This window comes from Nycticebus coucang, chromosome 18, assembly GCF_027406575.1.
Source record: "Nycticebus coucang isolate mNycCou1 chromosome 18, mNycCou1.pri, whole genome shotgun sequence".
In the NCBI taxonomy this organism is placed as follows: domain Eukaryota; kingdom Metazoa; phylum Chordata; class Mammalia; order Primates; family Lorisidae; genus Nycticebus; species Nycticebus coucang.
The window spans coordinates 66,664,797-66,688,227 of NC_069797.1; the positions used below are offsets into that span (position 1 = coordinate 66,664,797).

General features: G+C 36.5%; 1 protein-coding gene across 3 annotated transcripts in view; it reads left to right on the forward strand.

Moving 5' to 3' along the window:
• Window positions 1-23,431, forward strand: part of CEP112 (centrosomal protein 112) — a 519,949-nt gene that overhangs the window by 74,890 nt on the left and 421,628 nt on the right. For all 3 annotated transcript variants that reach the window (XM_053568367.1, XM_053568366.1, XM_053568368.1), the window contains 4 exons: window positions 958-1,005; window positions 1,263-1,340; window positions 19,331-19,417; window positions 20,193-20,292. In XM_053568367.1, the coding sequence (XP_053424342.1) occupies window positions 958-1,005; window positions 1,263-1,340; window positions 19,331-19,417; window positions 20,193-20,292 (313 nt within the window). The remainder of the gene's footprint in view (window positions 1-957; window positions 1,006-1,262; window positions 1,341-19,330; window positions 19,418-20,192; window positions 20,293-23,431) is intronic.

The window sequence follows — 23,431 nt, forward strand, 5'->3', positions numbered from 1 at the left end:
ACTGATTAAACACTCAGAAGTATTGTACAAAGGTTATGGGAAAGTGGACACCAGATACTTTTGAAACTGATAAAAGGGTAGAAGCAGGTATAGTTCACTGCATCCTTTTTTCCTTTGTTCCTTCCTTTCTAATGAATCTTTGCTGGGCGCTATGGTAGATGCTAGGGATAGAGTAGTGAACAAGGAAGCCACAGTCTCTATTCTCAGAGTCCACACTCTTTTAGAGAAGATGGATGCTAAATCCCCAAAAGGGAACAAGTGTTCAGGGTACTACTGGAGTAGTAGGAACTAAGTTTCCCAGGAGAGATGATTTCTAAACTGTGAGTCTTGAATAATCATGTGAAGAAGTTGGGAGGATGATTTCACAGGTTGCAAAGACAGATGTGGGAAAGAATATAGCACTTTCAAAATATAACAAGTTGCTTGGTGTCCTTGGAAAATAGGTTTTGTTGGGCATAGTTGAGTCTGAAAAGGTAGATTTGGGAGAGTCTCAAGTGAATTTTGTATTCTCTTTGCTATCGTGGAGGTATGTTTAAGGATTACTATATAAATATATTGAGAGTGTAGTGATTAAATTGAGACTTGAAGAATGAATAAACGAGTGCTTATAGGGATTGGAGGGGAGGGCAGAGGCACAAAAAGATATGTCATATTTTAGTAATGTCAGTTATTTGGGATTCTGAGATTATAAAATGTGAGGTGAGGAGTAAAGGAGTTGAGATGGGGAGTTAGGAAGTGAGAGGGTCATAAGGATGTACTTATGCATGCAAGAAATTTATGTTTTATATTTTATGTTTATATTTTATTTGTTGGGGGTCACTAAAAATATACAATACCCATTCTAAAAATGAACTAAGTATTTCAGACATATAGAAAATTTATTCATATAGCAGTTTAATTCTATTTTTTAAACAAATAATAATTAAAAGTCCGTTTATTTTCTCTTTGAATTTTCAGATAGAAAATCCTCGATACCTGAGACAGAAGCCTATCCCAGTTACTCTGGTATGATCCACTGGACATTTTCTAGGACAGGAATTTCTAAATAAAAATATCATCAAGTTATTTACAGTAAATAATGTATATTTATATTATGAAGCATAATAATTTTTAATCCTATCACTTGGAACTGAATTAATCACTGTTTTCCTCCAATGTTAGTATTATTTTGGTGTGGGCTTCAGGCAGTTTAGAAGTTTACTTTTGGATTAAGGATAAATGATACCTGAAAAAGTATTAAATAACTCTTAATCATTCAACAGATGACTCCCAAATTCAGCCTGAGAAAATGTAGCGGTGTTCACGATGATCATTTCTTCTCTCGAGTGCACGAGAAAGAGGTAGGACTAGGATGTTTCTGATGTACCTAATTGTTTTAATATTTTGTACACTCTGAGTTTTCCAGTTCACATGGTAGGAAGAAACTGTCTTTGAGACAAATATAAAATCATGATGCAGGATAGGCAGAGTTTGTCTTTCTGCTTTTCAAATGCTCACCTCTCCGCTCCATGATCATGATGCAGGATAGGCAGAGTTTGTCTTTCTGCTTTTCAAACGCTCACCTCTCCGCTTGCGTGTCCTAGCTCCATGATCGTGATGCAGGATAGGCAGAGTTTGTCTTTCTGCTTTTCGAACACTCACCTCTCCGCTTGCGTGTCCTAGCTCCATGTCTGCTTGATGGGGCGTGGGGAGGGATTCTGTCCCTGCCAGTTCTGGGTTTTCAGGGGAGTGGGGGAAATGGCAGTTTTTAGAATCAATATCTTTGACCTCTGACTCTAATACATTTATTTAAATAATTATATTTTCCCTTTTCATTTGATTTTTCTTTCATTTTTCTGAGGAGGCTTATATGACTTCCTGAAGTTCAATTTCAGGTTCTTTTCAGTTCTTGATAGATTTTCCTTACCACTTGGTTTAAAAAGTATCACAAAAGGCATTTATGTATTTTTTCTTAGATATTTCAAGGAATATCATGAGAATAATATATTTATTTTTGCTCATAATGATGGCTATTTTTTTCTTTTAAATTTTTCATTCTGATAGAATTATTGCTGCGGAACTCAGTAATATTCTGCATCATTTTATAGCTCCATTCAAAGGCATGAAGAGTTTTTTTAATTGCCAAATAAAAAATTATACATATTTATATTGTACAACATCATTGTTTGGAATATGTATACATTGTGGAATGGCTAAATTGAGCTAATTAACATATGAATTACCTCACCTACCACTTTAGTGTGATGAGAACACTTGTACTCTTAGCAATTTTTTTTTATTGTTAAATCATAGCTGTGTACATTAGTGCAATCAAGGGGTACAATGTGCTGGTTTCATATACAATCTGAAATAGTCTCATCAAACTGTTCAAAGTAGCCTTCATGGCATTTTCTTAGTTATTGTATGTAGACATTTGTATTCTGCATTTAGTAAGTTTCGCCTGTACCCATTCTAGGATGCACCATAGTTGTAGCCCCACCAATTCCCCTTCTTCCACCCCAACCTCCCCCGTCCCCTCCCCTCCCTTGGCCCTTTCCCCATATTTTTGTGCTATAGTTGGGTTATAGCCTTCATATGAAAGCTATAAATTAGCTTCATAGTAGGACTGAGTACATCGGATACTTTTTCTTCCATTCCTGAGATACTTTGCTAAGAAGAATATGTTCCAGCTCCATCCATGTAAACATGATCTTAGTGATTTTTAAATACATTGTTATTAACTGAAGTAACCATGCTGTACAATGGATGTCTAGAACTTATTCCTCGTATGTCACTTAAATTTTATAGCTTTTGTCCTACCTCTCCTCAATTCCACCCTTTGTCCCCTGGTCTCTGGTAACCACCATTCTACTCTTTACTCCAGTGAGTTCAACTTTTTTAGATTACATGTATAAGTGTGCTTATGTAGTACTTGTCTTTCTGGGCCTGGCCTATTTCACTTAATATAATGTTCTCTAGGTTCATCTATGGTCTCCTAAGCAATAGTATTATTTTCTTTTTTAAAGCTGGATAGTATTTCATTGTGTGTGTGTGTGTGTGTATATGTTGAATAGAAGTGGTGAGAATAGGCATTGTTAACTTGTTCCTGGTCTCAGAGAAAAAGATTTTGATTTTTCACCACTAAGTATGGTGTTATAAGTGAGCTTGTCATATATGCCCATTACTGTGCTGAGGTACATTCCTTCTGTACCCAATTTGTTAAGTTTTTATTATGAAAGGATGGTGGAATTCTGTTAAATGATTTTTTTGTGTCTACTGAGATGATGGTTTTATGTAGTTTTTATCCTCCATTCGGTTAATGTGGTGTGTCTCATTTACTTATTTGCATATGTTGAACTATTCTCAAATCACTTGATCATGGTGAATGATCTTAATGTGCTGTTGAATTCAGTTTGCTAGTGTTTTCTTAAGGTATTTCAAGTATGTATTTTCATCAGGAACATTGGCCTATAATTTTATTTTCTTATTGTGTCCTTATGTGGATTTGATATCAGAGTAATAATGGCTTCATAATATGAGGCTGGAAATATTCCCACCACTTACCTGTTTTGGAAATTTGAGCAGGATTGGTACTAGTTCTCTTTTAAATGTTTGGTAGAATTCAATAGTGAAGCCATTAGGTCCTGTGCTTTTCTTTGAGAGGTTTTTATTAATGATTCAATCTCCTTACCTGTTATTGGTCTGTTCACATTTTGTATTTCTTAATGATTCACTCATGGAATGCAGGCTATCCAATTTGTTGATACATAACAGTTCATAATAGTCTTTTATGATCCTTTGTGTTTCTATAGGATCAGTTTTAATATCTATTCTCTTTAATTTTTATTTTCATTTATTTGAATCTTCTCTTTTTTCTTAGTTTTAGCTAATGTTTGTCAATCTTATTTATCTTTATATAAAAATAATTTTGAATTTCATTGATTTTTCTATTGTTTTTTTAGTGTCTATTTCTTCTTTTTGAGATAGTGTCTCACTATGTTGCCCTCCGTAAAATGCTGTGGCATTACAGCTCACAGCAACCTCAAACTCTTGGGCTTAAGCTATTCTCTAGCCTCAGCCTCCGAAGTAGCTGGGAGTACAGGCACCCGCCAGAACACTTGGCTATTTTTTGGTTGCAGTTGTCATTATTGTGTAGCAGGCCCCACGTGGCTCAAACATGCCAGCATTGGTGTATGTGGCCGGCACCCTACTTGCGCCGAGCCTCTAGTGTCTATTTCATTTTTTCTGCTCTGATCTTTATTTCTTTTCTGTGAACTTTGGACTTAGTTTGTTTTTTCCTTCTTCTTTGAGGTATAATGTTAAGTTGTTTGAGATCTTCTTTTTTGTTGTAGACATTTATTGCTACCAATTTCTCCCTTAGAAACACTTTTGTTGTATCCCATTGGTTTTGGTGTATTGTGTTTTTATTTTTGTTTGCTTCTATATATATATATTTCTCACTTTGTTGCCCTGGATAGAGTGCTGTAGCATCACAGCTCACAGCAACCTCCAACTCTTGGGCTTAAGTGATCCTATTGCCTCAGCCTCCCGAGTAGGTGGGACTACAAGTGCCATGCTTGCCACTACTACGCCCAGCTAATTTTTCTGTTTTTAGTAGAGATGGGATCTTGCCCTTGCTCAGGCTGATCTTGACCTGCTGACCTTAAGCAATCCACCTGCCTCAGCCTTCTAGAGTGCTGGCATTATAGGCAGAGCCACGATGCCCAGCCTTGCCTCTCAATATATTGAATTTCTTCTTTGATTTATTGGTTGGTCAGGAGTATATTATTTAATTTCTGAAAGATAGCTTTGCTGTTTACAGTATTCTTGGTTGGTCGTCTTTATTCTTTAGGTACTTTGAATAAGTCATGCCACTCTTTATTGGCCTGTAAGATTTCTACCGAGAAAGTCACTGCCAGCCTATTGGAACACCAGTGGACTTTGTTCCACTGGGGCCTGGTCATTGGTCTACAGGATTAGACGTGGAATCTTGATCCATGGGGGTTGGTCTGGCATCAGGGTCTACTAAGAAAGGCCTGACCTGCAGGTCTACTAGCCAGGCTTAACCCTGGGTCTGCTGGGGTATGAGGAGTCCAGTGGGATTGGTCTGGAGGTTGAGGTTTCAGGAATCAGCCTTGTCCCTGGGACCAGGGGTGCTGACTGGAAGTTGGGGTAGATTTGAAGGCTGACGCTATGTGGACTGACCTAGTTCTGAATCCTGTGGCATGTCTGGAGTGGGAACTGAAGGGGCTGGCCTGACACTGGGTCAGTCAGAACCTAGATCCACCTGGGCCAGCTTGGAAGCTCAATCTGCTTGTTGTGGCGGGGTAGGCCTGGAGCTGCAGGATCTGGCCTGGTTCTAGGGTAGTCCTAAAAGCCTACTCTATAGGTACTTGTCTGGAATCTGGGTTGCAGAACCTGGCCTGGAGCCCAGGTTTGTGGGGGCTTGCCCAGCTTGGATTAGACCTAAAGTTCAGGCTGCTGGGGTTGGCCCAGAACTGGGGCCAGTTTGGATCCTAAAGCTGCTGGGATTGGTGTGGCTGTGGGTGGGACCGGATCAGATCTGCTAGGCACACTTGGAGCCTGGGACTGTGAGATTCTACTTTGCGCCAGGGTGGGTCTGTAGCCTCAGTCATAGTGTACTGGCTTAGAGTCTGGGACAAGGGGTCGTGCTTGGTACTGTGTTTTACTGTGACTGGCACAGTGAGGGGGTTTGAGGCAAAGTTCGGTGATCAGTTTTCTCACCTTCCCCCAAATGGAGGGTATCTGTTTCCATGTCCATGCCTCCTGGAGTTGGGGGAGGGGTGATACAGATTTGTCAAACTACCCTCTTCAATGTCTCTTCTTGAAATTCCTGTGCTTTGTCCGGGTGTTGTAATATGCTTGGTTTCCTTAGCTCTTGTGAAGATACTTTTATGTGTGGATAGTTGCCTAAATTGATTTTTCTACAGGGAGGCAAGAGCTTGAAAGTCTCAGTTGCCATCTTGCTGAGATCAGTCTCAGGGTTTTCTTTCTTCTGCATTGTATCAAAATACATTGAAATAAAAACAAATTACATTTTAAAAAGCCTTTGGGGGGGTAATACTCCTTATACCTTTTTTAAAGCTTTAGTTCTGATTTCTTTTTTTATAATCATCACTAGTTATTTTTAAAATCACTCTGACTTATTCCCAATCTTTGTTTTAAAAAATTTCATTTTGTGTACTTCTTCCTTTTTAGGCTGCTTACCATAAAATAATTAAAAGAATTGACAGGAAGTGGTGGCTTAAAAATTGATTTTTGTTATTTCATGAAATAATATTTTTACTTTTTATGATGACAGCTTGGGACTGGAGTAAACATCCCAGTGCTACCCACATATGTTTGGAAAGAAGAAAGAAAAAAAACATGTAAAGTATCATATATTATATCAGAGATTTATTTTTAAATGTTGTGTGGCTTTATTTTTTTGTACATCCTTAGTTTTTGTTTTTCTTTTTGGCATACTGTTAAATATTTGTGGCATCACTGAGAAGTTTACACATAAACATTAACTTGTTCTGTCTTAAAATATATCCACTGTACATTTTTCTGAAACAACCCTTCGTGAAATTTCATAGTCATTTCTGACTTGTTTTGATGACTTTAACAAGGTTTTTAGAGACAGTGTCTTGCTCTGTTGTCCAGGCTGTAGTGTAGTGGTTGATCATCTCAATGAAGACTTGTTGGATATTAAGGTTGTTTATAATTTTCATTACTATAAATAATTCTCAGAAGAATAGCCTTATGTCTCTATTTTATATGTATCACTATTTTGGGTAATGAAGTTTATCTTATGTGTTCAAATTGAAATGATATTAGTAGATTTTACTGAGTGATTTTTCAAGTAAGGAATTTATTATGTGAAAATAAAAAGTTAAAGGCATCTTCAATATATGAGAACATGGATTTATTTTGTTTTTGTAAAAACGTTTAACTTTTAGAACAATTTTATTTAAAACATTGTGGGCATGTGGGTATATACTCTTGTTTTGAAGTTTGATAGAGCTTTACATGTCCACATAAAACAGCTCTGTTGTGAGAGAGGGAAGGAGGGAGAGGGGTGGGGCCTTGGTGTGTGTCACACCTTCTGGGGGCAAGACATGATTGCAAGAGGGACTTTATTTAACAAATGCAATCAGTGTAACCTGGCTTATTGTACCCTCAATGAATCTCCAATAATAAAAGAAAAACAAAAAGAAAAAAAACCCAGCTCTGTTGTGTCTTGTGCGTGTTCTTATCTAAAATGCTTTTGTTGTTGCTGGGTAATATTTGAAAACAATTAAGTAGAATTTTTCAGGTGAATTAACTTTATTTTAAAATTAAATATTATTCATTTAAATATTTAATCTTCACTTTTTAAACTCTTGATCTTCATTATTCAGAGGGAGACATTGCTAAAAATTTAATGTGTATACTCTTTTTTTAGATTATAATTTTTTTATTGTTAAATCATAGCTGTGTACATTAGTGCAATCAAGGGGTACAATGTGCTGGTTTCATATACAATCTGAAATATTCTCATCAAACTGTTCAACGTAGCCTTCATGGCATTTTCTTAGTTATTGTACGTAGACATTTGTATTCTGCATTTAGTAAGTTTCGTCTGTACCCATTCTAAGATGCACCGTAGGTGTGGCCCCATGCATTACCCTCCCTCCACCCTAAACTCCCCACTCCCTTCCCCTCTCTTGGCCCTTTCCCCATAGTCTTGTGCTATAGTTGGGTTATAGCCTTCATGTGAAAGCTATAAATTAGCTTCATAGTAGGGCTGAGTACATCAGATACTTTTTCTTTCATTCTTGAGATACTTTGCTAAGAAGAATATGTTCCAGCTCCATCCATGTAAACATGAAAGAGGTAAAGTCTCCATCTCTCTTTATGCTGCATAATATTCCATGGTATACATGTACCACAATTTGCTAGTCCATTTGTGGGTCGATGGGCACTTGGGCTTCTTCCATGACTTAGCAATTGTGAACTAGGCTGCAATAAACATTCTGGTACATATGTCTTTGTTATATTGTGATTTTTGGTCTTTTGGGTATATACCTAGTAAAGGAATTATAGTATCGAATGGAAGGTCTATTTTTAGATCTCTAAGTATTCTCCAAACATCCTTCCAAAAGGAACGTATTAGTGTGCATTCCCACCTGCAGTGTAGAAGTGTTCCCTTTTCTCCACATCCATGCCAACATCTCTGGTTTGGGGATTTTGTTATATGGGCTACTCTTACTGGGGTTAGGTGATATCTCAAAGTAGTTTTGGTTTGCATTTCTCTGATGATTAAGGATGATGAGCTTTTTTCCATGTATCTGTAGATCGTGCATCTGTCTTCTTTAGAGAAGTTTCTCTTCAAGTCCTTTGCCCACCCTGACTGAGATGGGATCACGTGTTCTTTTCTTGCTAATACGTTTGAGTTCTCTGTGGATTCTGGTTATTGAACCTTTATCAGAGGTATAACCTGCAAATATTTTCTCTCATTCTGAGGGCTGTCTGTTTGCTTTACTTACTATGTTCTTGGCTGTGCAGAAGCTTTTTAGTTTGATTAGGTCCCAGTAGTGTATTTTTGATACTGCTTCAATTGCCTTGGGAGTCCTCCTCATAAAATATTCACCCAGGCCGATTCCTTCAAGAGGTTTTCCTGCACTTTCTTTAAGTATTTTTATAGTTTCATGTCTTAAGTTTAAATCTTTAATCCAGTGAGAGTCTATCTTAGTTAATGGTAAAAGGTGTGAGTCCAGTTTTAGTCTTTTACAGATCGACAGCTTTTCACCCAACACCATTTGTGGGGAATCTTTTCCCCACTGAATGTTTTTAATTGGCTTGTCAAAGATCAAATAACAGCTTTAAGTAGCTGGATTCATCTCTTGGTTCTCTATTCTGTTCCAGACATCTAATTCTCTGTTTTTGTGCCAGTACCATGCTGTTTTGAACACTATCGATTTATAGTACAGTCTCAGGTCTGGAGTGTGATTCCTCCTGCTTTGTTTTTATTGCTGAGTAATGTTTTGGCTATTCATGGTTTTTTCTGATTCCATATAAAACGAAGTATTATTTTTTCACGATCTTTAAAATATGACAATGGAGCTTTAATAGGAATTGCATTAAAATTATATATTGCTTTGAGTAGTATAGACATTTTAACAATGTTGATTCTTCCGAGCCATGAGCATGGTATGTTTTTCCATTTGTTAACATCTTCAGCTATTTCTTTTCTTAAAGTTTCATAGTTGTCTTTGTAGAGATCTTTCATGTCCTTTGTTAAGTATACTCCCAAATATTTCATCTTCTTTGGCACTACTGTGAAAGGAATAGAGTCCTTGACTGTTTTCTCGGCTTGGCTATTGTTGGTATATATAAAGGCTATAGATTTATGGGTGTTAATTTTGTAGCCTGAGACATTGCTGTATTCCTTGATCACTTCTAAAAGTTTTGTAGTAGAATGCCTAGTGTTTTCCAGATATATGATCATATCATCTGTGAAGAGTGAAAGTTTGATGTCTTCTGACCCTATGTGGATACCCTTGATCACCTTTTCTTCCCTAATTGTGATGGCTAAAACTTCCATTAAATGTTAAAGAGCAATGGAGCCAATGGGCAACCTTGCCTGGTTCCTGATCTAAGTGGAAATGATTTCAATTTAACTCTATTCAATATGATATTGGCTGTGGGTTTGCTGTAGATGGCCTCTATCAGTTTAGGAAATGTCCCTTCTATACCAATTTTCTTAAGTGTTCTGATCATGAAGGGATACTGGATATTATCAAAAGCTTTTTCTGCATTAATTGAGAGAATCATGTGGTCTTTATTTTTCAGTTTGTTTATGTGCTGAATTACATTTATGGATTTACGTATATTGAACCAGCCTTGAGATCCTGGGAGAAGTCCCACTTGGTCATGGTGTATAATTTTTTTGATGTGTTGTTGGATTCTGTTTGTTAGGATCTTATTGAGTATTTTAGCATCAATATTCATTAGTGATATTGGTCTATAGTTTTCTTTTCTTGTTGGGTCTTTCCCTGGTTTAGGGATCAAGGTGATGTTTGCTTCGTAGAATGTGTTGGGTAGTATTCCTTCTTTTTCTATATTTTGGAAGAGGTTTAGTAGTATAGGTACTAGTTCTTCTTTAAATGTTTGGTAGAATTCTGATGTAAAGCCATCTGGTCGTGGGCTTTTCTTTTTAGGGAGATTTTGTATAGTTGATGCTATTTCAGAACTTGATATAGGCCTGTTCAACATTTCCACTTTGTTCTGGCTAAGTCTCGGTAGGTGGCGTACTTCTAAGTATTGGTCGATTTCTTTCAGATTTTCATATTTGTGAGAGTAGAGTTTCTTGTAGTATTTGTTGAGGATTTTTTGAATTTCTGAGGGGTCTGTTGTTATTTTATCTTGACCATTTCTGATTGATGAAATTAGAGATTTTACTCTTTTTTTCCTGGTTAGGTTGGCCAAAAGTTTATCTATTCTATTGATCTTTTCAAAAAACCAACTTTTGGATTCATTGATCTGTTGTATAATTTTTTTGCTTCAATTTCATTTAATTCTGCTCTGATTTTGGTTATTTCTTTTCTTTTGCTGGGTCCTTGGGGTTGGAGTGTTCTTCCTTCTCCACTTGCTTGAGATGTTCCATTAAGTTATTAACTTCCTCTCTTTCTGTTCTCTTGAGGAAGGCTTGCAGTGCTATAAATTTCCCTCTTGCAATATCCCAGAGGTTCTGATAGTTTGTGTCTTCATTGTTGTTTTGTTCCAAAAATTTGGTGATTTCCTTCTTAATCTTGTCTATAACCCATCTATCCTTCAGCATAAGGCTAGATAGCGTCCATGCTTTTGTGTGGGTATGCAGATTTCTGTTGTTATTGAGTTCAACTTTTGTTCCATGATGGTCTGCTGAGGTTAGATTTGTGGCCTAGGATGTGGTCGATTTTGGAGTATGTTCCATGGGCTGATGAGAAGAATGTGTATTCGGTTTTGTTGGGATGAAGTATTCTGTAGATGTCTGTTAAGTCCAGATGTTGAACGGTTAAGTTTAAATCTAAAATTTCTTTGCTTAGCTTCTTTTTAGAGGATCTATCCAGCACTGCTAAAGGGGTGTTAAAATCTCCAACTACTGTGGAACTGGAGGAAATCAAGTTGCTCATGTCTGTTACAGTTTCTCTTATAAATTGAGGTGCGTTCTGGTTGGGTGCATAAATATTAATAATTGAAATCTCATCATATTGAGTATCGCCTTTAACAAATATGAAGTGTCCATCCTTATCCTTCCTTATTTTGTTTGGTTTAAAGCCTATTGCATCTGCGAATAGGATTGCAATGCCTGCTTTTTTCTGCTTTCCTTTTGCCTGGAGTATAGATGACCATCACTTCACCTTGAGTCTACATTTGTCTTTTAATGTAAGATGAGATTCTTGTATGCAGCAGATATCTGGCTTGAGTTTTTGTAATCAGTCAGTCAACCTGTGCCTCTTTAGAAGACAATTTAAACCATTCCCATTAATTGAGAATATTGATAAGCTTTTTGAGAGTCTGGTGGACATTTTTAATCCTTTTGCGACCGTGGAGTTTGGAATTTGATCAAAATTTTCTGGGTGGGTTTACTTTTGTGATGGAGGGTTACTCTGGTCTTTATGAAGGGTAGGTCTTAGAATATCCTGGAGAGCTGGTTTAGTTATGGCAAATTTCTTCAACATGTGAATGTCATTAAAGTATTTAATTTCTCCATCATAAATGAAACTCAGTTTAGCTGAGTATAGGATACTGGGTTGAAAGTTATTTTGTTTTAGGAGATTAAAAGTCGATGACCATCCTCTTCTATCTTGAAAGGTTTCACTAGAGAGATCTGCAGTTATTCTAATATTCTTCCTTTTGTAGGTTATAGTTTTCTTTCATCTGGCTGCTTTCAGAATTTTCTCCTTCATATTAACTTTAGTGAAATTGATTATGATGTGTCTGGGGGATGTCTTATTGGGGTTGAGTTGTGCTGGAGTTCTGAAACTGTCTGCTATCTGAATTTCAGAATCTTTTGGCATGTCTGGAAAGTTCTCTTTCATAATCTCATGGAGAAGAGACTCTGTGCCTTGTGAAGGCACTTCATTCCTTTTGGGGATTCCTATAAGACGAATATTGGTTTTCTTTGAATTATCCAAGAGCTCTCTGAGAGAGTGATCTGTTTTTGCCCTCCATTTCTCTTCCTCTCTGACAGTTTGGGAGCGTTTTAAAACTTTGTCTTCAATGTCAGAAATTCTTTTCTTCTGCTTGCTCCATTCTGTTACTGAGGGATTCTACTGGTGTTTCTCAGATCTTTGAGAAACAAAGATGCAACTTCTTGTCTGAAATGTGTGAAAATCTTTGGTCATTTGGGCTTTGAATTCGTTGAATTCTTGAGACTTCTTTTGGGTTACTGCTTGGAATTCTAATTTGATCTTATTTGCTATCCAGATTCTGAATTCGATTTCTGACATCTCAGCTATTTGTTTCTGCATGGGATCTTGTGCTGTGTTGCACATAAAGGGGGAGTTGATCTACTGTGATTATTTGTATTGCCAGAGTTTTTCCATTGATTTTGCCTCATGATTGTTTCTCACCATTGCCGTCCTCAGAGTTGGGGAGATGTCTCTCCAAGATTAGACCCCAGCGGGATCATGCTATTGTTGCTGGATCTTTGTAGGGAGTGACCCTGTGTAGCTCCTCTCGGGATGCCCCAGCCAGGGAATGCTGATTGTGGGAGCAACTCTGGAGTGTGACACACCTGGATCCAGCAACAGGGTGGGGGGGTGGTGGTGCACACAGTTCTGGGGGAGCCTGGTGTCTAGTGACTTTGGCACGGAGGGCCCAAGGCTCCACTGGTCTCTGGCCAGGAGAAGGGCTCTGGAGGGCACGCAGCTACCAGAGTCCCTGGCCAGACAAGCAGGCTGGTGTGGAGGCAGGGAGGGAGGAGGGAGGACACAGGGTGGCCTGGCTTCCACAGTTCCTGGTCAGGGTCTGTGGTGGCCTGACTGGTCGCGGGTCCTGTTTCCCAGCGCAGCTCTTATGGAGGTCTGGGCAGGCACCTATCTCGGGTCACGGTCGTGGTGCAGCTCTTCCAGAGGTTTAGGTGGGTGCCAATCGCGGGTGTGGGTCACAGAGCAGCTCTTACAGAGGTCTGGGTGGGCGCAGGTCACCGGTTGTGGGTCAGGAACCCTACTCAGCTCATTCTCAGGTGCTCAGTAGGCTCAGGCAGGAGGACCACTGGAACCCAAGTGTTTGATGTCGCAGTGAGCTGTGATGACACTACTGCACTGTAGCCCAGGTGACAGAGTGAGACCCTATCTAAAAACAAAGGTAATGTCACAGAGGAAAGAATGCCAGCATGCTAATCATCTGGTGAAGAATGTGCTCTCTCTTCCTCAGTCTTTGTGGGTGTTCATTAACCTTGTAGGCTCCTTAGCCAGTAGAGCACAGCTGTCCCAGGGAAATTTCCATATCCCTTTCTTTTCTCTGGAGTAGCTGTTTTACCAGCCCTGCCTCTAGTGTCTCAAAAGCAAGTAGGATATGATATCAAGAAGCTGGGGCGGGGCTTGGCAAGGTTTTGGCCATTTTCTCCCTGTTATCAGCCACTTGCAGGAGATCTGCCGTGTAAGGGTCATCTGGCTGGGAACTGGATATGAACTGACTTCAGAAGAAGGAAGTCGTTCATTGATTTCCATATGCTGGTGCTTAAAAGTCATTCTTTTCTTGCCACCTGTTCCCTCCTTCTGCAGCCAAACGGCCCCTGGAACGCGCCTTCCTCGCTGGTTCTTTCCTCCGACACCGGCTGTGGGGGTAGAGTGGGTTGAAAACAGCCTTAATGTGTATTCTTTTAAAATTTCTTTTAAATTAGGCGTGGCACATGTAGCTCAGCAGCTAGGGCTCACATACACCAGTGCTGGGGGTTTTGAACCCGGCCCCAGCCTGCCAAACAACAATAACAACCACAACAAAAAAAATAGTTGGGTGTTGTGGCGGGCACCTGTAGTCCCAGATATTTGGGAGGCTGAGGCAAAAGAATAGCTTAAGCCCAAGAGTATGAGGTTGCTGTGAGCTGTGATGCCATAGCACTCTACTGAGAGCAACATAGTGAAACTGTGTCTCAAAAAAAAAATTAAATTAAATTAAAGCATAGACTATGTGATGTTTTGATTTTTACTAAAATATATATTCTGATAATCATTCTATCAGAAATAATGACCCCATTCTTCTTCATAGTTACACCGACATTTTTTTTGATATAGTTTGCTATTGCTGGACATAGGTTGGTTAAAGTATTTTACTATAATAGTGTTTAAAAAACACCCTTGGGCATATCTTTGTGTATTGTATGTTTTTTCTTGCAAGATAAATTCTGTGAAATGGAATTGTTCACTCTTAGGGTTGCACATTTAATTTTCTTATTGACATTGTCAAAATCTTAAAGAAAGGTAATGTCTGTGTCTGGCTGCAAGCCTGGGAGAGATTAGGAAGTATTGGCTCATGAGTATGAAGTTTCTTTTTGGGGTGATGGAAATGTTTCAAAATTAGATTGTGGTCTTGATTGGTTACCTCTTTACTGTGTTGAAAATCTTTGACTTGTATTATTTAAATGAGTGAATTTTACAATATGTCAATAAAACTGTTAAAAATAGGTTATGTCTATTTATACTTGCATCAGAGAATGTCTCAGGTGTTTGGATTAGAAAATTTCTGTAGTTCTGTCATCAAATTTATAGACATTTGCCTGGGCTGTCTCTAATCTGTTAAACTCATCTAGTGAATTTTTCTTTCTTTCAATTATAGTAATTTTCAGTTCTGGAATTTTTATTCATTTTCTTTTTATAATTTCCATTTCTCTGCTGAGATACCCTATCTGTTCTGTCATCAAAATTATATTTTCCTTAATTCTTTGAGTACATTTTCATTTAGTTCTTTGAAGATATTGATATTAATTGCTTTAAACTCTTCTATACTGAATAGGGACATCTTGGACCTTATTAACCTCTTTTATTTATTTATCTTGCACTTTTATCTTGCATGTTTATTAATTTATGTGTTGAGAACATTGTGGATGATGCATTATATAGACTCTAAATTCAGTTATTTTCTTCCATAGAATATTGATTTTTTTTTTGTTTTTATTGTTCTTGTAGGCTGTTCAGTTACTAGTCAATCACCTTTAGGTTGTGTAGACTTGATTTTACATTCTGTCAAAGCAGATCTGTGGAAAACCAAAGATATTACAAACTGTCTTTCTGAGGCTTATTTCGAGTCCTTGTTAGGCAGGTTTAGTGTAGGCTTTAGTTATAGCCTCTGTGTTGTTTTAGCTGGATGCCCACTCAGGGTCTTTGGTGTCTCCTAACACTGTTTAATCTGTAGTATCTGTAGTATTTTCTACCCTGTAGCAGCCATGCTTTGTTATTCACTGAATGTATGTGCATCCCAACCCATGAGCCTATGGTCAAGGACTGGCACAGAATTTTGCTAGGCAGTTCATATCTCTCTAGTGCCATATACTTAAGATTCTAGCTTCTTTAACTGCCCTGAACTCTGACCTTTACCTTCTCAGCTCAGCAGTCCTGTAGTGCTGCCCTTGGGTTCCAGTTGCTGTATGCAGACAGAGAGCTGGAGCTATATAGGGCTCAATTTATGAGGATCAAAGGATCGCACTGCCTGTTGTCCAATACCTGAAAACGGTTACTTCATGTTTATTATTCCATTTTATGGTTTTAACCATAGGGGGTTAGTCTAGTACTTTGTTGTAGGCTAAAGTAGATTTCCAGGCTTCTTAAATTTGAAATTGATAGTGTATATTTTCATCCTGTGAACAGAAAACCTAAATGTTGTTTGGAGTTAGGGCTACTTGGGGCTCAAACAAATTAGAAGTGTTATATTTTGTCTTTCAATTTCTGCCTTTTGTGTTAAACTAAAGTAAGCAATGTGCCTTTTACACATATATGTGTGTGTATGTAGTTGTAACACTTGTATACATCTCTATATTTATATCTACATCTAAATCTTGTGTTACTTTTCTATATCATATTGGTAAGATTGTTTTTATATTCTAATCCTGATGACTTGTTGTACATCATGCCTTAGAGTACAGAAATATAGAGCTATTCTGTGGCATCAAAGTAAGAGTTTCCAGAGAAGAGATATTCTTTTTTTTTTTTAAAGGATGGTAGTGGAAAAACTTTCTTTTAAATACTATTATCCTTATAATAACTTAGTGTACATTATTTTGGCCAATTCATTACACTTTATATCAGAAATATTAGGACAAACCAAACACCTACTAATATGATGCAATGTACAGGGATATAGTATCACTTTAGTGTCTTTCTTGCCAAAATCTCATAAATATAATCATGAGGAAACATCAGACAAATTCAATAAATGGTTATACTCTTCAAAAATGTCAAGGTCATAAAACATAAAGAAAGGTTATTCCATATTAAAGGAGGTATAGTTGATATAACAACTAAAGGCAATACATGATTCTAGATTGGGAAGAAATTAGCTACACATGGCATTATTGTGGTAATTTATAAAACTTGACTATAAACTGTGTATTAAGTAGAATTATTGCATGAATATTGCATTTCCTAAATTTGTTAACTGGACTGTGGTTATGAAAGACAGTGTTCTTGTTCTAAGGAAATATGTACAGAAGTTTTTAAGGATAAAGGGGCATGATGCTTTTAACTTACAAATATTAAAAAATTATGTATGTCCTTCTCTTTCTCTTTAAGTATGTTATATAGATAAGGAATGATAAAGTGCATGGATTAAAATGTAAATCATTGATGAGTCTGAGTAAAAGGTATATGGGAGTTCCTTTAGCTATCATTGCAATTAAAAAAAATTAACATTATATCAAAATAAAAAGTTATAACCATAAAATAGAATTATAATAAATCTCTTTTGTTACAAGAACAGAGATGCATGAAGATACCTAAAATAAAAAGATTCATTGAATTCAAGTAATCCTATTGTCAATAAGATCTTTGGAGCCTTAAGTTGTTTACTCCATATTTCAGATGCAATGTGATTTAAAATTTGTGTTACATTTGTGTATTTGCTTTGCTTTTTTCTATATACTGGATTTATCTGCTTGGTCTTGGTTGCTGCACTTTAGAAATTGGGTTTGTTCCCTAAAGTGGGTAACTTGCTGTCTTAGCTCAGTTTCTTTCTTTCCTTTCCTTCTCCCTTTCCCTTTCCCTTTCTCTCTCCTCCCCCTCCCCTTCTCTTTCCTTCCCTTCTTTTCTTTCTTTTCTTTCTTTGAGACAGAGTCTCACTTTGTTTCCCCTGGTGGAGAGCTATAGCATCATAGCTCACAGCAATCTCAAACTCTCCAGCTCAAGCGATTTTCTTGCCTCAGCCTCTGGAGTAGCTGGGACTATAGGCGCCCACCACAACCCCTGGCTATTTTTTATAGACAGGGTCTCGCTATTGCTTAGCCTGGTCTTAAATCCATGCGCTCAAGTGATCCACCCACCTCGGCCTCCCTGAGTGGCGGGATTATAGGCATAAGTCACTGCACCTGGCCCTCAGCTCACATTCTAAGACAAAAAATTGAATGATTATTTGCTACCTAATGGATTGCTTAAACATGTGTTTATTCCTAATTTGGTCAATAAAGATTGAGGTGGGGCAGTTGAGAAGTGGTGGGTGGGGTGTGGTACACACATGGTGTTTAGGGCTCACACTCAGGAGCTGAGAGTATGACACGGTAGAAAGTATTGTGGAAAGAGCTGGCTATGGCCTCTATACCTGGTCAGCTCGATCATATTTCTTTTTGGGTTCAGTTTCCTTTTTATATACCCCCAAAATGCTTCTGTTAAGGATCTTCATATGGACTTAGACTACTTAGTCCCTTTTCTGCATAAATAAGGAAGAAAATGATTTAGAGACAAGAAAATAGAAACATTCAGAATTTTTTCCTTTTGCATAGTAAATGGGGGTAACTATCTGTTCTACCATTCATAAGGTTTAAGAGTGATGAATCTATATTAACTTTTGTTTGTAAAATTTTGAAATTTTATTTTGATGTGATGATTTGATCATGCATGTTTATCTTGTTAAATTTATAAGTCATTTTTCGGGAGGCTGAGGCAAGAGAATCGCTTAAGCCCAGGAGTTGGAGGTTGCTGTGAGCTGTGTGAGGCCACGGCACTCTACCGAGGGCCATAAAGTGAGACTCTGTCTCTACAAAAAAAAAAAAATTTATAAGTCATTTTGTACTTGAAACAGTAATTGAAAATCTAAAGTGTATTTCAAAAATTTTCAAGGAAATATTTTGCTGGTACATTTCTAATATTTTGAAAGAAAAAGTTCCATAAGGTTGTAGCCTATTTTTGCATACTTACATTATGTCACATATTGTACTGAGTATGGTCACTTAAATTATTTTATTGAATATAATTTTGAGAGTCCATTGAGGTAAGGACATTTTCCTTAATTAGCAGAATAGGAAATGAAGTGTCAAAGTGGTGTCTTGCCTGAAGTCACAATAGTTAATATGTGCTGGCATTAGACTTAGAGTTAGAAATGAGATCTGTTAGACTTCAGTGTACATGTTCTCTTGACTTGTAATGAATCAGCTGGCCAAATGTTTTCACATTTGAGATAACCAGTGTTATATTTCTCTTTAAAAACCTGTAGTGTTATTGTTCTTCTGATTCTGGGATGTACTCATTTTTAAAAAATTAACTAGCATTAGTTACATTTTTGCTAGCTTTGCTTAGAATACTGTTGCTTGGGGCATTCATTTGGGGAAGATAGACGTTGAAGTCTGTGATTTTGGGAGAGAGAATTGGGAAACTGTTGAGATATGTGTGCATTTATCAGTAACTTGCCATTTCTGTGGCTGTTCATTCTCAAATTGTCATATTTAAATATGTAGATTAATAAGAATATTATTAAGTGAGCATGTAGATGTGAGAAAAGAAAAAAAATTAAAAGACTGGAAGGGACTTACTGAAATAAAAAATAAAAAAGGCTAAAATACTGTGTAGATTTAAATGTAAAAGCAAAATATGACTTTGAAAGGACTTGTTATGGGGGAGAAGGAAGAGGGGAGTAGAGGATAACTGATGAATCTATACTTAGTATGTCAGTTTTGCTGACCAAGTGAAATTTATTTTAACCAATTTTAATTAGTTTGAAAGTAACTAAAAGAATATAATCAAAAGACTGGTATATGTAATGTGGTTGCTAGAACCTGTGGCTACATGGTTAAAATAGAAAATGATACTTTTTTTATATAGAGTTATTTTAATTTGTATATTTCTTGCCAAAGGTAAAAGTAAGTTAATAACACCTTTAACATATTTTTTTCTTGAAGTTGGACATGAAAACAAAAATGATAGAAGCTAAATTTCATGAAGAAAAGCTTAAACTGCAGCAGAAACATGATTTTGATGTTCAGAAGGTGGGATATGTATCACTTATCTTTCATTTATATTGAATTTTTAAAATATATAAGTCTTATGCTGATCCTTACATTTACCCATCTATCTGCATATTTATGTACTTTATGACAGTCTGAACTAAATGGAATTTGTTAAAGTAATATCCTAGCAAAAATTGATCTTTTGCACTTCATTAGCTAAATCTATATATTATTAAATTGGAAACTTCTGATGTAATGTAAATTAACAATTTAAATTTTCATGCAATTTTTGTCATATTTTGAGCTGATTTTTCTGATTTACAATAGCAGAACCTCGATGTAAAAGAAGCCTATTAAATGTCATCTTCCTATGTATCTGGGAATTCTTGTTATTGTCACTAAAATGATAGAAGGACACTTGTGGGTGGATTTGTGAAATGCTCAACTGAAAAATGTTCTATTCCAATGCAATGGGATGACTTGTACTGTCCCAACGTATCAAGCTTCTGATGGCTTCTCTCTGCCACTTTATGACAGTTTAATTTCTGAATTATATTTGAGGATCACCTAATTTATTATTTATACTGTCCTTAAAATCGATATGTGAAAATCCCAAAGAGATAACATATTTGTTTCAGATAATTATTCTAGTATATTTAAAAAATTTCCCAATGCACTTTAATGAAAGTTTTATTAATTTTTTGAAACCATTTATGAGATTAGCTGTGATAGACTTTACAAAAAATACTGTGCTCATTAAAAAAATCATGTTTTTAATACTTAATGTACTGAAACACATTTAATTCATTTGCAGATATTAGAAAGAAAGAATAATGAACTAGAAGAACTAAAAACTTTATACAAAAAGAAACAAAATGAAACTGAAGAAACAATTAGGAAGCTTGAAAAGAAAGGTGATGTTGTGTTACATAAATCTTTTAATAACTTTTTTTATTTATAGAGAGTAAAATTTGATTTCTGACCTTTTGTGTGAGGAGGTGGAAATTTTTATTCATGTGAGCTTCCACCAGTGGGTAAATTTATGTAGGCATCCATATTAGTGGGGAAAAACTATATGTGTGTGTGTGTGTGTGTGTGTATGCCTATATGTGCATTTGTGTGGTTAGTGGCAACAGTGATGGGGTGGTAGTGGTGGTTGGTTTGGTTAAGGAGTTGGAAGAGCATGTTGCTGTTACTCCCTCTTCTTAACTCTCTCTTCCCATTGGGGTAGAGCTGCCACAGATCACTTCAAAGCAGTCATAGAATTTAGGACTTAATTAGCTTTTATGAAAAAGTTGAAAGAGCCTATTCTTCTTTGTCTAATAAAATTCATTACATATCTACTTTATGCCTTACAGTATATACTAGTATTGAGATTGACAGAAAAAACTTTAAAAGCATTATCCATTTACACTTTCAATAAGAAAATATGTAATAAAGTATTAAATTGGCTACAATTACGGTCAGACATCTAAATCAACAGGTGGTCATGAGAGAGAGTGTTGGAAATACCTTTTGTAATGTTTGGGCTAGGCGTGATGCCTCATGCCTATAATTTTAGCACTCTGGGAGGCTTAGGTGGGAGGATCTCTTGAGCTCAGGAGTTCAAGACCAGCCTGAGCAAGAGCAAGAACCCATCTTACTAAATATAGAAAAATTAACCAGGCATTGTGGTGGAAACCTGTAGTCTTAGCTATTTGGGAGGCTGAGACAGGAGGATCACTTGAACCTAGGACTTTGAGGTTGCTGTGAGCTAGGCTGATGCCATAGCACTTTAGCCTGGGGCAACAGAGTGAGACTTTGTCTAAAAAAATGAAAAGTTTATAAAGATTTGATTAGTTGGAGAGAAGAGTTACAGATACTGAGATAGGAATGCTGAAATTGGTAAATGATGAGAAGGATGCTGCAAAATTATTTAGCTAGAGATACCCTATGAATTAAGTGATAGATTTAAAAATATTAAGGCAGTTGACATGGGCTAGATTAAGCATGACCTTGAATTTCAGATTTAGAAGTTTGATCTTCATCCTGTAGCTGTTGGGGAGTCAGAAAAGATTTTTGGACCATTGTTTTGGGAAGAATGAATAGGTTGGTAATAATGATGGGTGTGTTGAACCCAGGTGAGGCCAATTTCTTGTCTGTTTTTAGTGGTCAGAGGCAGTTAGTAGTGAAGGAGCGAACATTCTACTTATTAGAATACAGTTTCTAATCCAAGCTCTGCTATTTAATGTCTGATGTCTGGAATGTGACATCAAGAAATCTCTGGGCCTTAGTTAACTAATTATAAAATAGTGAGATAGGAATAAAATCCCTTCTAAGTCAAAGATACTATGCTTCTGTACTTCTGTAATTTTGCACATAAAGGTGGTAAGGACCCAAACAATCTAAGTGATGGCAGTGACAGTAGTGAGAATAGAACTGAAGAAGAAATTCTGAAGAGTGGATCATGATTTGGTGAATAAGACATAGGCAATGGTTAAGAAGAAAGGAGAGAAGAAGGTTTTCATTTAGGAGTTTCTGTATGGCTGCCCCCCAGATTTCCAAACCTGAATGTATCTGAATTAATGGTGATGCCCTCGACCGTTTAATATAGCAATTAAATACGTAAATTAACCAGTGAAATAAATATTCTTAGATTCATTTCCAGCCTTAAATGTCAGGGAAAGGATTAGAAATTTGTTTAGGTTTTTTTTTTTTCTGCAAATATCAGTGGGTAGAAAAATATTTTTAGTTTATTTCCAGATTTTCATTTTTACTCTGATTCAACTCAGGCAGTTCAAACATGCCTAAGATTTAAAAATGCCTAAGTTTTAAAAATAATGTTTATTAGGGCTTTTTGAATGGAAATGAGGCTTGGTTTAATTTTGGAATTGTAGAGTAAAATATGGTATAGATGGTAAAAACTCATGTTAGGTTAACTTGGGTTCTTTTCTATACTCTATTTGTTAGGTATGGAACATAGTATAGTTGAGATATAAAAGTGAAAAAAGTTTGAGGGAAACATTTATGAAAGTTTTGCTGTCTTGAAGTAAATTAATAAAAGCCTATAGTAAGCTAAGAAAATATATAAGTAAAAATACAGTTAAATTTATATTACCATCCAGATGCCATGAATTTAAATAAATTTTCACTTATGTAGCAGTTTACATAATTTTAATAAAGATGACAGAAATAAAAATGATTTATAAGTAATTTTTTATGTAATTTGAAACATATTTCATTTTAGTAACATAAACCTTGAAAACAATTTTAAAGTATCTAGGAGCAACAGCATATTGAAATGATGGGTTCAATATTTTTTAATTCAGTATACATCTTTTTGAGCTTGCTTGTATGACTGTTATGCTCTGGATAAGAAGTTGAAATAACTTTTTCCTCAGTGAACATGGTCTTAGTAAAGAGGAAATAGGCAAGTATTTTATAAGGTAATAAGTGATTTAGTTGATAAATATGCAAGGGAGTAAAGAGGAATTTCTGTCCGTACAAAGGGAGGAAAGTAGTTGGTGAATGGTTCATAAAGAAGGTGATATTTGAGCTGAGATTCCAAGTATAAACAGGAGTTTTTCTACAAGGAAGGACATTCTAGGTAGACAGATGACCATATTTAGGCAGTGATGTAACAAAGACTATATCCTCAAGAACCTGCAGAGAGATTGGTGTGTTTACAATACAGGTTTACAATACAGATCACAAGGAGTGTTTTCTATGTTAGAAGCTTCAGCCTTTATCTTTTATGTAAGGAGAACTGATTTTACACATGAGAGTAACAATCATTTGCACTGTTGAAAAGCCTCTTTAAAGCAACAGAGGACCCATTTCAGGGGAATGATACTTGAGGCTAGCATTCTGTTAAAATTCTCTAGGGCAGGGGTGTCCACCCTGCATCCACAGGCTGCATGCTGATTTTGTGAGGACTTTTTTTGTTTTTTTTGTGGTGTCAGATATCACGAAAAGTTTGCATGGACCTTTTTTTGCTAATCAACTTTCATTAGTGTTTGTATATTTGGTGGCTCAAGACAACTCTTATTCTCCTAAGGTATGACAGAAAAAAGA